The sequence below is a fragment of the Haliotis rubra genome, unplaced genomic scaffold (genome assembly GCF_003918875.1).
Source record: "Haliotis rubra isolate DU_JTF1 unplaced genomic scaffold, ASM391887v1 Scf199, whole genome shotgun sequence".
NCBI classification, from domain to species: domain Eukaryota; kingdom Metazoa; phylum Mollusca; class Gastropoda; order Lepetellida; family Haliotidae; genus Haliotis; species Haliotis rubra.
Genome location: NW_025765991.1, coordinates 173,291 through 187,501, shown reverse-complemented (window position 1 = coordinate 187,501; position 14,211 = coordinate 173,291). Strand labels below are relative to the sequence as shown.

General features: G+C 40.3%; 1 protein-coding gene across 1 annotated transcript in view; it reads right to left on the bottom strand.

The window, feature by feature from the left end:
- The window catches only part of LOC124275137 (SH2 domain-containing protein 3C-like), a 52,254-nt gene extending 40,567 nt beyond the window's left edge, over positions 1 to 11,687 (bottom strand). Inside the window, 2 exon segments of the mRNA XM_046710627.1 lie at positions 8,384 to 8,513; positions 11,629 to 11,687. Coding sequence (XP_046566583.1) covers positions 8,384 to 8,513; positions 11,629 to 11,672 — 174 coding nt within the window. The 5' untranslated portion in view covers positions 11,673 to 11,687.
- Between the last annotated feature and the right edge of the window lie 2,524 nt (positions 11,688 to 14,211).

Below are 14,211 nucleotides of genomic sequence, written 5' to 3'. Positions count from 1 at the left end.
GAGGGTCACATCACCAGCTGCCAGTATGTGGACAGGGACCAGTGAGGGCACATCACCAGCTGCCAGTATGTGGACAGTGACCAGTGAGGGGCACATCACCAGCTGCCAGTATGTGGACAGGGACCAGTGAGGGCACATCACCAGCTGCCAGTATGTGGACAGGGACCAGTGAGGGGCACATCACCAGCTGCCAGTATGTGGACAGGGACCAGTGAGGGTCACATCGCCAGCTGCCAGTATGTGGACAGTGACCAGTGAGGATCACATCACCAGCTGCCAGTATGTGGACAGGGACCAGTGAGGGGGCATCGCCAGCTGCCAGTATGTGGACAGGGACCAGTGAGGGACACATCACCAGCTGCCAGTATGTGGACGGGGACCAGTGAGGGTCACATCACCAGCTGCCAGTATGTGGACAGGGACCAGTGAGGTCACATCACCAGCTGCCAGTATGTGGACAGTGACCAGTGAGGGGCACATCACCATCTGCCAATATGTGGACAGTGACCAGTGAGGGCACATCACCAGCTGCCAGTATGTGGACAGAGACCAGTGAGGGGCACATCACCAGCTGCCAGTATGTGGACGGTGACCAGTGAGGGGCACATCACCAGCTGCCAGTATGTGGACGGGGACAGGTGAGGGTCACATCACCAGCTGCCAGTATGTGGACGGTGACAGGTAAGGGTCACATCACCAGCTGCCAGTATGTGGACGGTGACAGGTGAGGGTCACATCACCAGCTGCCAGTATGTGGACAGTGACCAGTGAGGGTCACATCACCAGCTGCCAGTATGTGGACAGTGACCAGTGAGGGGCACATCACCAGCTGCCAGTATGTGGACAGTGACCAGTGAGGGGCACATCACCAGCTGCCAGTATGTGGACAGTGACCAGTGAGGGGACATCACCAGCTGCCAGTATGTGGACAGTGACCAGTGAGGGTCACATCACCAGCTGCCAGTATGTGGACGGTGACCAGTGAGGGGCACATCACCAGCTGCCAGTATGTGGACAGTGACCAGTGAGGTCACATCACCAGCTGCCAGTATGTGGACAGTGACCAGTGAAGGTCACATCACCAGCTACGTGTGCATCATCACAACTTACTTCTGTTTCTTGATGATTTCACATCCCAACTATTCACAGAGAAAAGTAGCAGAACAGAATTCCTGTGAGTACATGCAGGTCTCCTTCAGATGTCCCAGTGTGTAGGGGAACAACGGAGTTCAAGAACAATGTCACAACAGGAATCTGTGGTTAGAAAATATCACAGATTTACGTAATAGTCTTGCCAGGACGTGCAGGAGCGTGTGTGTCACAGGGAGGTGGTGTGTGAGGGTCCAGGCTAGAGGGGTGAGTGCCTGCCTGCCTGCATGTGCAAGGTGGGAGGAGTAGTCGGTGTGCAGAGTGAGGGGCGAAGGTGTGTACATGAGAACTGAGGGATCACGGTTGGTACAGACTGGGGTATGAGAGATTGGGGTGGGGTTGGCGTGCTTCTGTTATTACAGGTTCGTGTAGGAAAAGATGGGTAGAATGGGGTAAAACAGGTGGGGTAGAATAGAGGTAGGGGATGTGAGGCTGACATATGGGGTGCTTCTTAAACAAACTGTTATTTATCATCCCATCTTAGAAATGAAACATTTAATTTAATACTTTAGATACTAAAGTATCCAAATATCCTGTTAAATAGGCCGCCATCTAAACGTGTTTTGTCTAATTAGTTTCTTGAACACAACACTCATCAACATTCCAGCTGTACGACTACAGCCTGTAATCAGTCAGGTCTTAAAAAATTATACATTTGTAATACATCAAGTCTAAAGAAATTATACATTTGTAATACATCAAGTCTAAAGAAATTATACATTTGTAATACATCAAGTCTAAAGAAATTATACATTTGTAATACATCAAGTCTTCTTAAAAGAAATTATACATTTGTAATACATCAAGTCTAAAGAAATTATACATTTGTAATACATCAAGTCTAAAGAAATTATACATTTGTAATACATCAAGTCTAAAGAAATTATACATTTGTAATACATCAAGTCAAATACATCAAGTCTTCTTAAGAAATTATACATTTGTAATACACATCAAGTCTTCTTAAGAAATTATACATTTGTATCTGTAAACATTTGTAATACAACAAGTCTAAAGAAATTATACATTTGTAATACATCAAGTCTAAAGAAATTATACATTTGTAATACATCAAGTCTAAAGAAATTATACATTTGTAATACATCAAGTCTTCTTAAGAAATTATACATTTGTAATACATCAAGTCTAAAAGAAATTATACATTTGTAATACATCAAGTCTTCTTAAGAAATTATACATTTGTAATACATCAAGTCTTCTTAAGAAATTATACATCTGTAATACATCAAGTCTTCTTAAGAAATTATACATTTGTAATACATCAAGTCTTCTTAAGAAATTATACATTTGTAATACATCAAGTCTTCTTATTATACATTTGTAATACATCAAGTCTTCTTAAGAAATTATACATTTGTAATACATCAAGTCTTCTTAAGAAATTATACATTTGTAATACATTAAGTCTTCTTAAGAAATTATACATTTGTAATACATCAAGTCTTCTTAAGAAATTATACATCTTGTAATACATCAAGTCTTCTTAAGAAATTATACATTTGTAAAACATCAAGTCTTCTTAAGAAATTATACATTTGTAATACATCAAGTCTTCTTAAGAAATTATACATTTGTAATACATCAAGTCTTCTTAAGAAATTATACATTTGTAATACATCAAGTCTTCTTAAGAAATTATACATTTGTAATACATCAAGTTTCAGGGCATGTACCACACTCAGCATGCATGAGTTGAATGCACCACCTACTGGTGGCCGGGCCAGTGCTCCTTCAGTATATAGGCTACTGGGGCAATATCAATGACATCTGCCAGGCTCTTTAATAAACACATCTACCGGTGCCTCTCCCCACAGTTCACCAAGGCCTGACACACATGAGGGTGATTAAATATTTAATAGTTTACACAGCATGGAGATCAACTTCCGCTCCCCCACAGGAAACCAACACTTCCAGAACAGTTCCTTACAATTTGGAAAATTCATTTGAATCAAAGCCAGTCGTCAATGACTTGAAAACTTAATTTAATTACCCTCATACATTTTATGTGTGTCTGCAACTTTTCTTTTTATCAATGCAGACACTCTGTCTATTATTTTTGAGCTGTCTATACAATATGCAAAACAGATTCTTAAAAAAATTCAGATTGATAAAAAATATGAATATTCTGTTATTTTGTCATCCTTTATGTTGAGCTGTCAAAGACTTCCTCAAGGAATATCAGATCGATGCAGACAGAGACAAGATATAATACTTGTCATGCTATGTTAAGGTTCCTCAGCAACTTATGTTCATTGACTGTTTGTCATTGTGTCCAAATGGTGTCGACTGTTGCTCATAATTATTTTCAGGCCATTGTCACATATAGCAGGCTCATTGCGGACTGCGCCACTAAACAATAAACAAACAAGCCAAAAAGTAAACAAACAACTTGACACCACACTTGAATACCATAGTCATCAGAATCAGCAGCCCTTTATGAATAACCAACCAATTGGTCAATGGCTTGTTTGAAGAGACAAAGTTTCTTGTTTTTGTCAACAGAATGCTTCACTACTTGTCAAACCAGTACCATACTGCTTGTCAACAGAATACTTCAGTACTTGTCAATATCAAGTACCATACCACTCGCCAGCACCGTCAACAGAATACTTCAGTACTTGTCAGTCCAGTACCATACCAAGTACTTGTCAACAAATGCTTCAGTACTTGTCAACAGAATACTTCACTACTTTTCAATATCCAGTACCATACCAAGTACTTGTCAACAGAATGCTTTAGTACTTCAAATATCCAGTACCATGCCAAATACTTGTCAACAGAATGCTTCAGTACTTCTCAATATCCAGTACCATACCAAGTACTTGTCAACAGAATGCTTCAGTACTTCTCAATATCTAGTACCATACCAAGTACTTGTCAACAGAATACCTCAGAACTTGTCAATCCTATATCATACCAAATACTTGTCAACAGTATCATAACTATTTTAAAAAGTTTTAAGGTCATATTATTTCATAATGAGATCAATATATGAGTTAAAAGTAGACCACACACATGGACAATAATTGACATTTGTTTCATCATCCTGAACATTTTAAAAACTGTACTAAGTGTCCCAACATCAGCACCACTCCTATTGGTCGCCCCAGTCGCATAGTAAATGCTGGATGTGAGATGAAGATATAGAGTGGTCTAGACACAACACATATCCTGTACCCTGATACTTCCCTCCAGCCCTACAACAACCCCCATCCCTACCACTCAGCTTGGCTAACTAGTTGTCATGAATTATTTGAAGCACTCATAAAATCACAACAGTTTAAGGCCAAGAGTCAAATTATCACTGACAAAAGGGGTATTTAGGAACATAAGATATCATTCAAAATTTGAAACAGTTTTTAACAACAAGAAGAGATCCTGTACCTAAAACAAGCTGCACCTGTCCCTTTACTCCATCAACATGTACGTGGCAGCCCCTGCTGTAGGCAGGTATACAAGCCCTGTTTGTGGCAGTGTTTATACAAGGCTGACATCTACATGTGAAATGCACGAGTCTGATAACCCAGTAATTTGTTTTCACAACATCATCTGCAGGTTCCAGAGAGACAAGTTTACACAAGGGAAGATTAACATCTCCCTCCCTTCCATCTCCGTCACTAGCCGCCAGGTAATCCAACACCAGTGTTTGGCATCTAATCTGTGATCAATGTAAATGTTGCATTGCTTCTTTTATCAAATGATTTTCTTACATGTTTTCGAGGAAAATGAGGCTAATAATTTTATACTGTTTATACAAGATGCTTCTTGTGGTTCTAAGCGCGCTTCAGTCTGCGATCCTGTTTTGGATGGATGCATTCTTTGCTGATGAAGCACTTACTTATCCTCTGGAATTACATGACTCATCATAAAGTCCTGGGCGAACAGTCACTTTACAGTGACCACCTGCTCTCATCATCATGATCGTAACTGTTGAAATGGGTTCCAAGAGATGAAACTATCATAACAATTTTCAAACTTATGTTGACTAAAGTAACGACAACCTAACAACTAATCCACACGTGAAGACCGGGTTAGAATTGGTCTTTAGTAATCCATGCTTGTAGTGAGAAGCTGACATGGTTTACATGTCATTGTATCCCAGTTACGTAGATTGATGCTCATGCTGTTGATCACTGGATTGTCTGGTCCAGACTCAATTATTTACAGACTGCCGCCATATAGCTGGAATATTGCTGAGTGTGGAGTTAACAAGAAAATAAACACCAAACAAACAAACAAATAACTAACGGTTATATATAACTATCAACTAAGAGCTTTGTGGAAAGAACCTGTATCTCACTGATAACAGGACCAAAGATATTTTCAAAACAGTTATAAAGCCTTGTATTGAATATATATTCAAAATACAATGTTAAAACAACTCTGAACAAAAGGAGATAAGAACTTAAGAAAATAACTATTTTCCCCTAATTTGCCTGCCACTGGCACTTTGCTTAAAATCACATACATAACCCTGACTGTACTCCAGTAAGTGCCTTTACATGTCTTAGACGTAACCAAGTCTCATAGAAAATAATTAAGTTTAAATTATAATCCCAAATTATATAAATAAATTATAAAAAGTTGTTGTTATCTACACTTGAAATTGTAAATAATTGAGGACAGTCTTGGAGCCAGGCTAGGTATGTATAAACTTCAGGAGGTGACCGGCGCCACTGAGAATGTGTTCAACACCTTCTGTACATACCTCCCAGACATAATGGTGACACTGACGCTCAACAAGAACAACAACAACCTTCAGACTCGGGGGGTTCTCTACATTCATGCAATACGTTTTTGCACATTTGTCACAAAACTTCCACTAATGCTGCCAAGTTTCCCACTGCAGTTATTCCCATCCACTAATCTGGTTCCGAAATTGAAAGATTGCTGATCTGTGGCCGCAGCACACCATGTTGTCATTCTCCACCCTGCAGTAACAATTAGATATGTTCTGAATCGGAGCAAACCGCTTAAGTTGTGCCGAGTTGTTCCAGAGCGCCATTTTTTGGCCTTGTCATAAAGATACAATCAAGAAGCCATTGGAGACAGTTCTTGTGGAGTGATAAACATTCTGAACACTCAGCATGCAGCTCAAACACTCCCGCTGCTCATTGTATACAAAACACTACACAAAAATAAACAATATTGCCAAAACATGAATATATCATCAGCTGCCAGCTTGCCACAATGGTGAGATTATTATGGGAGGAGAGAGCGCAGGTGATGAACAGGGGAGTTGACAAAGATGGAGGGAAGGGGGCAAAACAAATGACAGTTGTAAATGTAATTTATATGAGTTATGTGGAACAGTCCCCCTGTAATGGATGTTATCACAAAGCTGCCAAGATCCATCTGGTCACCATCAACACTAAACCAACTGTAATGAGGAACATTAAGACATCAGACACAGGCACTGTAGCTCACCTTAGACAAGTATGGTTGTAATAATCACAAGTGATGTGTCAGTAAGTTATGATGTTTGAGGCAACAATATTAGAATCATATCCTGCAAAAATGCTGGCTGCCAACAGGTCGATGCTATACCTGCTGGTTATACCTGCTAGTTATACCTGCTGGTTATGCCTACTGGTTATGCCTACTGGTTATACCTGCTGTTACTGGTTATGCCTACTGGTTATACCTACTGGTTATACCTGCTGGTTATACCTACTGATTATACCTGCTGGTTATACCTACTGGTATTACCTGGTTATACCTACAGGTTATGCCTACTGGTTATACCTGCTAGTTATACCTACTGATTATGCCTACTGGTTATACCTACTGGTATTACCTGGTTATACCTACAGGTTATGCCTACTGGTTATACCTGCTAGTTATACATACTGGTTATACCTGCTGGTTATACCTACAGATTATGCCTACTGGTTATACCTACAGGTTATACCTGCTGGTCATACCTACTGGTTATACCTGCTGGTTATGCCTGCTGGTTATACCTGCTGGTTATACCTACTGATTATACCTACTGGTTATACCTGCTGGTTATACCTACAGATTATGCCTACTGGTTATACCTGCTGGTTATGCCTACTGGTTATACCTGCTGGTTATACCTACAGGTTATACCTACTGGTCATACCTACACTACCCCAGGATCCCATGGTTCTCACAAAATCAAAGTACCCATCAGCTATATCTGACAATGTGGCAGCCAGTCTGTCTCTGTTCCGACATAATAGCCGACATGGAGAGTGGAAACAGTTGCCAAGGTAATAGTTTTACAAGCAGTACATTCTGCGACTAACCTGTGTGTTATTGCCGAGTGATGTGTTTAGCAGGGTGTTTCCAAGGAAGCTGAGTAAGATGAGGCAAGAAGCTGATGTTGAAGCTTAATGCTGATGGGTGTATACCGCATTGGGTTACTGATGAAGCTTTGGTACTTAATTGTTCATGATATGAGACTGTTAGTGATGACTAACTCAAGGTGTTATTTTACAGCTACTTGCAGGGATTCATGCTGAGTGAGTGAGTGGTGTTTATGTTCAGCAACAGCAGTGTCTCCATCCCACAATGACTTCCTGAATGGGATTCATGTTGAGTGAGTGAGTGTTTATGCTCAGTGACAGCAGTATCTCCATTCCACAATGGCTTCCTAAATGGGATTCATGCAACAGGCAAGCAAGTTGTCAAAGTAGTTAGCATCCCAAATCCTAAAATCTGCTGCCATTTTGAACATAACACTTGGCCACTGGAAGAAAATAGTGTTTCGTCGATGGGAAAACGTCTTTTCTTTCAGCTTCAATGGCCTGAGGTTAAAATGAATAAAATGTTGCTTGCATCCCAGCTGCCATACTGGACAGATTGTGATTCCTTGACGAGCCACCGCGTGATTCCTTGAACAAACTTTGAGCTAAATAGAGTGGCCATCTCACCAACCAAGCTTACAGAAGATCCTGGTAGCCATGTCAAACCAGGGCCCCATTCCACAAAGCGATCATAGCGCTAAGATGATCGTAACTCCCATACTTTAACATAGACTTACGACAGTCGTAGAGCTAAGATGATCGTATCTCCCATACTTTACCATAGACTCACGACAGTCGTAGAGCTAAGATGATCGTAACTCCCATACTTTAACATAGACTTACAACCGTTGTAGCGCTACGATCGCTTTGTGGAACGAGGCCCTGGAGCCCAAACCTGAATACTCTTATAGAACCCTCTTATAGTGACTGTGTGAACTCACCTCGACTCCTCCGTACTGGTGGAAGGTGGCAAGGTACTCCAGCATCCCTAGGGCCTCCAGCCATGTGGACACGGCAATGTGCTTCTGGGCCATTCGGGACTGGTGGCGCGACTCCCTCTCTAACACCAGCCTGAAACACAAATAGACACCTGTACACACATGCAGACACCTGTACACACATGCAGACACCTGTACACACATGCAGACACCTGTACACACATGTATACACATATACACACCAACAGTGGACACTTCAGATCACACTGAGCAGCAGGAAAATTGTAACATGTAATAACACACTTAGGGGACTGGATGGGTCAATGATACATACTGGATACAACTCCAAGTTCCTGACAACCATTATGTGCTCATAGCTGTGTGCACTGAAGTTAAAACCCCAGGAACCCTGTGATCAAGGCTACTGAACCTTTTGTGTTCAAGGTAAGCAGATATGTTCCCTCTGACCTATGCTTCTTGCAACAACGACTACATCAATGTAGCTGACAGCCTTGGTCACCTATGTTGTTGCAAGTCATCATTGACCCACAAGCATGGATCGATGGTCATGCTTTCAATAGCTTGTGTCTGGTCCAGACTGGAGAATTTACAGACAGCAGTTACATAGATGGAATATAGTATGACCAGAAATTATTGAGAATTTTAGGAATATGTTTAAATTGGATTTCTAGTATAAACAACCTTGACCAGCTATCAAGTGCTTGGTTTCATTCAAGAGAGACAACTCCATTAATCCTTTTTCATTAGTTTGTGAAGCGTTATCCCCCTTTGTTTACTTGCTAGCAGACGACATTTTCAGTGATCCTCAGTATGGATGATTTAGAGAAGAGGAAGTTGATTTTAGAGTATTATAACAAGGACATCAGATCAGCTAAAGTGATTTCAAGTAGAACAGGCATCCCTTTGTCCACTGTTTATCGTGTTTTGAAAAATATTGCAAATGGATATGGCATTGCGCACCAGGGAGGCACAGGTAGGCCCAGAAAATTGAATGTCGGTGACAGGAGGTGGCTTGGTATTCTTGTTTCTAAAAACAAACGAAGGAGTTTAGAAACTTAAGGCTGATAGAGGATTGATAGAGGAACTGTGGCTGTCTGTAAGGAGACAATAAGAACTGAGCTGCATGCAATGGGTTGGCAGAAAAGTCGAGGAATTCCATCACCGATCATGAAACCTGAACAAAAGGAGCGAAGGTTGAACTGGTGCTTACAGCATAGAATTTTTAACTGGGACAATGTGATTTTCTCAGATGAAAGTTCTGTGTGGCTGTTTCCTAATACACTGAAATTCTGGACCAAACAAACTGAAAAACCTTTGTATCAGCGCCCAAAGAACAGTCCGAAATTTAACGTATGGGGTGGCATATCTGTGTTAGGGGCAATGCCCCTCTGTGTATTTGAAGGGAATATGAACAGTGAGCGGTACACAGATATTCTCGAGGGACATTTACTTCCATCTGCTCACGTGTTCTATGGAAATTTTTGGATTTTCCAGCAGGACAACGACACAAAACATCGTTCAAAGCATTCACAGGCCTGGTTTCGGACCCAAAATATGACATTATTAGATTGGCCAAGCTATAGCCCTGACCTAAATCCAATAGAAAATGTTTGGGGACTTATGAAGGAAAGTGTCAATAAGAAAAATCTGACAAATATTGCTGAAATGAAAGAAGAGGTGGTCCGATATTGGGACAGCATGGACCACGACTTTCTAACTTCTTTGATCAGTAGTATGCCCGCCGCATTGAAGCCTGCATTGCTGCCCATGGTGACTTGACAAAATACTAACTGTTCACCTGTCTTTGAATCTGGAGTTATGTTCTGCTAATATTCACATTTAATACGTGAGTAATGAGTGAAAAATATTTAAAAAATACAATCTTTAAATTCTCAATAATTTCTGGTTGTACTGTACTTGAGTGTAGCATTATACTAGTAACAAAATCTCTTCACCAGCCAAATTCAAAGCTCCTTGCAGCATTCATTTCATATATCACACATTCAAGCTTCACAATAAAATACTATGAAATACTGTTATTCAACTGACACATTCTGGCTGTCCGATGAGATCCTTCTGTACTAGAAGATCTTAGTACTTTTCATTATCAGGTGACATCAATCCTCTCTTCGACAAAATTATAAACATACAGTGATGTTAATATGCTTTCATCATGGCCCAATGTTTTCATCACCACAGGGTCCTTTTGGGGATATCAGATGCAGTGAACATGTCATTGATAGATTATCCAAAAGGTTTCAATTTACTTCATCATGTAAGTCTGCAAGCATGCTGAACCAACTGGAGGGTGTCCCTGAACCACATTATTTTCCCCTCCAACCAGCCCATACTGCTATACTATGTATGTTACAGTCAGATTGTAAAATCAGTCATTTCATGAAATGACTACAAATTTCAGTCATTTCGTGAAATGACTAAGAGGATCAGCCATTTCGTTATTGGCTATATAAATAGGTTTGGACGTTTCCATCAAATTTGATGTAAATGTTCTTGATAACGATTGCCAATGTTCATGATGCACGAAACAAATCGCCAAAACGCATTTTGAGGCCCCGACTATCAGAAACACGAAACACATGTCTTAGTCGGATACATGGGAAAGATTGTGCAAAAAATCAGTATAAATGGCCTGTCCAACACTGAAATATCACTGCACATAAAGTCACACAGAGAGAATGGCAAGGTTAACCCAGGAAGAATGAGAACGAGCAGTAGGAATAGCTGAATGGCTGACCCTCTTAGTTATTTCATGACATGACTGAAATTTTTAGTCATTTCACGAAATGACTGATTTCACAATCTGACTGTAACATATACACTACTGACTGACTGAGTTTGGTTTTACGCGCTTTTAGCAATATTCCTGCAATATCACGGCGGGGGACACCAGAAATGGGCTTCACACATTGTACCCATGTGGGGATTCGAACCCGGGTCTTGGCGTGACGAGCCAACGCTTTAACCACTAGGCTACCCCACCGCCACACATGTACACTAAATGAAGCAAGTCTAGATCTCTGTCTGGTTCTGAATCTCTCATCTTCATTGGCCTCCCATTCTATCAAACTTGAAATATTTCAGAAACTTTAGTCTAGCATGTGATATGCTGGAAGAGTTATGTACAGTATTGCCTGAAATTTCCTTGAGTATTAACTGAATACTCCAGCACACTGTTAAAGTATGACATAACACATTTCAACACATACCTGAGTAAATTCTGATAGGAATCTTCCACCCTGCACATGGCCATAGCTGGTCAATATAGGTCAGTATCACACGCTTGTCAATTTCTACAGTGTGTCACAGTGATCTGTCTATATCAGGTACATCACAGGCTCCAAGGTACTTATTTCCCATGGAGTCAAGGTTAATGCCAATACCACACACTACATCAACCACACTGTAATCACATCCAATGCTTCCAACAAGTCTTTAAAACATTTCACACAGGTTGTCCATTTCAAAGCTGATCTGACTCCATGTGATAACATCTGTAGCACACATCCCCATAGTGCATACTCTCAAGGTGACATAAGTAAGTTGTATCACACACTTCAGGTAATATACTGTCTTTTTCACATCAGCTCAAGATCTGACTGAGAGCCAAGGTATGCTGAAAACGACATCCACACATGTACATTTCAATGTCACCCTCCCAACAATGCAGACAAACACACGTCTAAACAAAATTCACCAGGCAAACATCGACAATGCACTGACATGTCCCTGTCGCCAAACAAATGTCAACTTGCCATAAAATTTTTTTATCAAAAACTTCCAAAGAGATGCATTTTCAGCATTATTTTCGCACTGATTGATATCAACAACTTGAAGCTGACAGATATTGATAAAGTCAAACATCATTAAACTATATAAATATACACCTGTGATACACCCAAAAAATATGTGAATTTACACAAAAAATTATCATCAGGATCTAATGATTTACATGAAAACATCACCTTTTCAGTCCTAGTAATTTTGATGTAATTAAAGCCTATCTGATGTCCTGAACACGTGCTTGTCGATCACATGGAGGAAATGTACATTAATAGTTAACTCATTCATCCATATCAACACATGATATCCACAGATCTAATTTCCAATGGGTTACCTGCTCTCGTAAATGTTGATGAATTTAACATAAATATTTACTCATCAACCATTTAAGTGGGATGGGGCCTGGCATAATTTTGAATTTGAAGCAAAACATCATCACCATCAAATTTTTAGAGTTAGTTTAACCTCACAGACAAAATTGGTATCTGGTGCAAAGTGTTTGAATATCCCATGGTCCCTAGGCATCATGCAGCTGTGGCCATGTATGTAGCAGATGAGCATAAAAACCACCTAAAAACACAGTCAAAATCCAATCCAATCCACCCAAGAACATGCCTTGAAATCTCTCCACTGAAAAACTGCCTTGATATCCACGTCCACTTCCCACACTGGTCAGTTTATGACAGTTTAGTCTCTGTTACTGAATTAGATGACACAGTTTGACGGATGTTTGAAACAGCGACTTCATGACAGACATATGAATGTGTCACACCATTCATCCAACAACTGCCTGACGCTGTCACCATTCTGTCACAGTTTCCCATGACTTTTGGCATTTGGTTGTTTCAAACACACATGATTAAAGAAAGGCATTTAATCATGCTCTCATTACCATTACAATCGTACAGGACAGGGGACGATCATCTACTGCTGGTAGCAGATGGTCGACTTGTCATACAACCCCCTAACTAAACAAACAAGCTCTTTTTCAAATATTAATTCAAGAGTCATTAACTAATTATGCAACAATGAAACAACGTGTGTAAATAGCACGCCAACAGAACTCTGTACTTCCTGTGTATTACCGACGAGACAAAAACTTCCTGTATTCATTGACAACTGCCTTTCCTGAAATTATTACTCATAACAATATTTTAAACAATACAGGCAAAGTCTGTATTCACTTCAGAAGCCTTGATTGTTTCCATGGATACAATCCAAACATACATGTATACACAGTGCCAAATGGGAAATGGTCAAAAGTAACATACAGTATCCCGGTGTCAGGGGTTTTCGACGATGTAAGACAAAAACGTAATTTTTATCTGTAATATCATTTAAAGTTTTATTTTACTAACATGGAGTGATAAAGGATATATTCATCTATTTCACACAAAAATATCAAGTGTTTCCTACAAAAATAGCGTTGATGACATCGTAACCACGAAACAGTGGCCGCTCGTAACATCTGGGTATTTTGTATGGGTTTACGACGATGAGCCATACTTTTTGCTCCGCACTGCGAGGGAGTGTTGTGATCACGTGGCTTCCTATTTATATATTGCCTGTCACCAGCAGACGACTGACCCTACTGAATTTTTTAAACTTGCTATTTTTTGTTATAAAGGCAACTGATTTTGCATCTGAAGTGGTATTAACGATCTCGGGTAAATAATATTGATGTTTGTTTGCTTTTTATATAACTTTACTTCCCGATTTCCATTGTCAATAAAACTTCTCACAACAGCGACTGGGCACCCGCCCTACCAGTGAAACTGTTTGTGCACTCCGATCGCACATGTTCTCACCCGATATAGCACGAGCAATGCAATCGTCGAAATCACCAGAACGTTGAATTCAGCTCGTGTTGGGATATATTTGGGATTACACTTCCCAGTAAAGTACAGATTCTAGTACTTTTGTTGGGTTGAGTCCCATCTGGGATTCAAACCCACACCCTCAGAGTCAGGCACCTAATCGCCAGCACACAAAGTCAACCGCCTTACCTG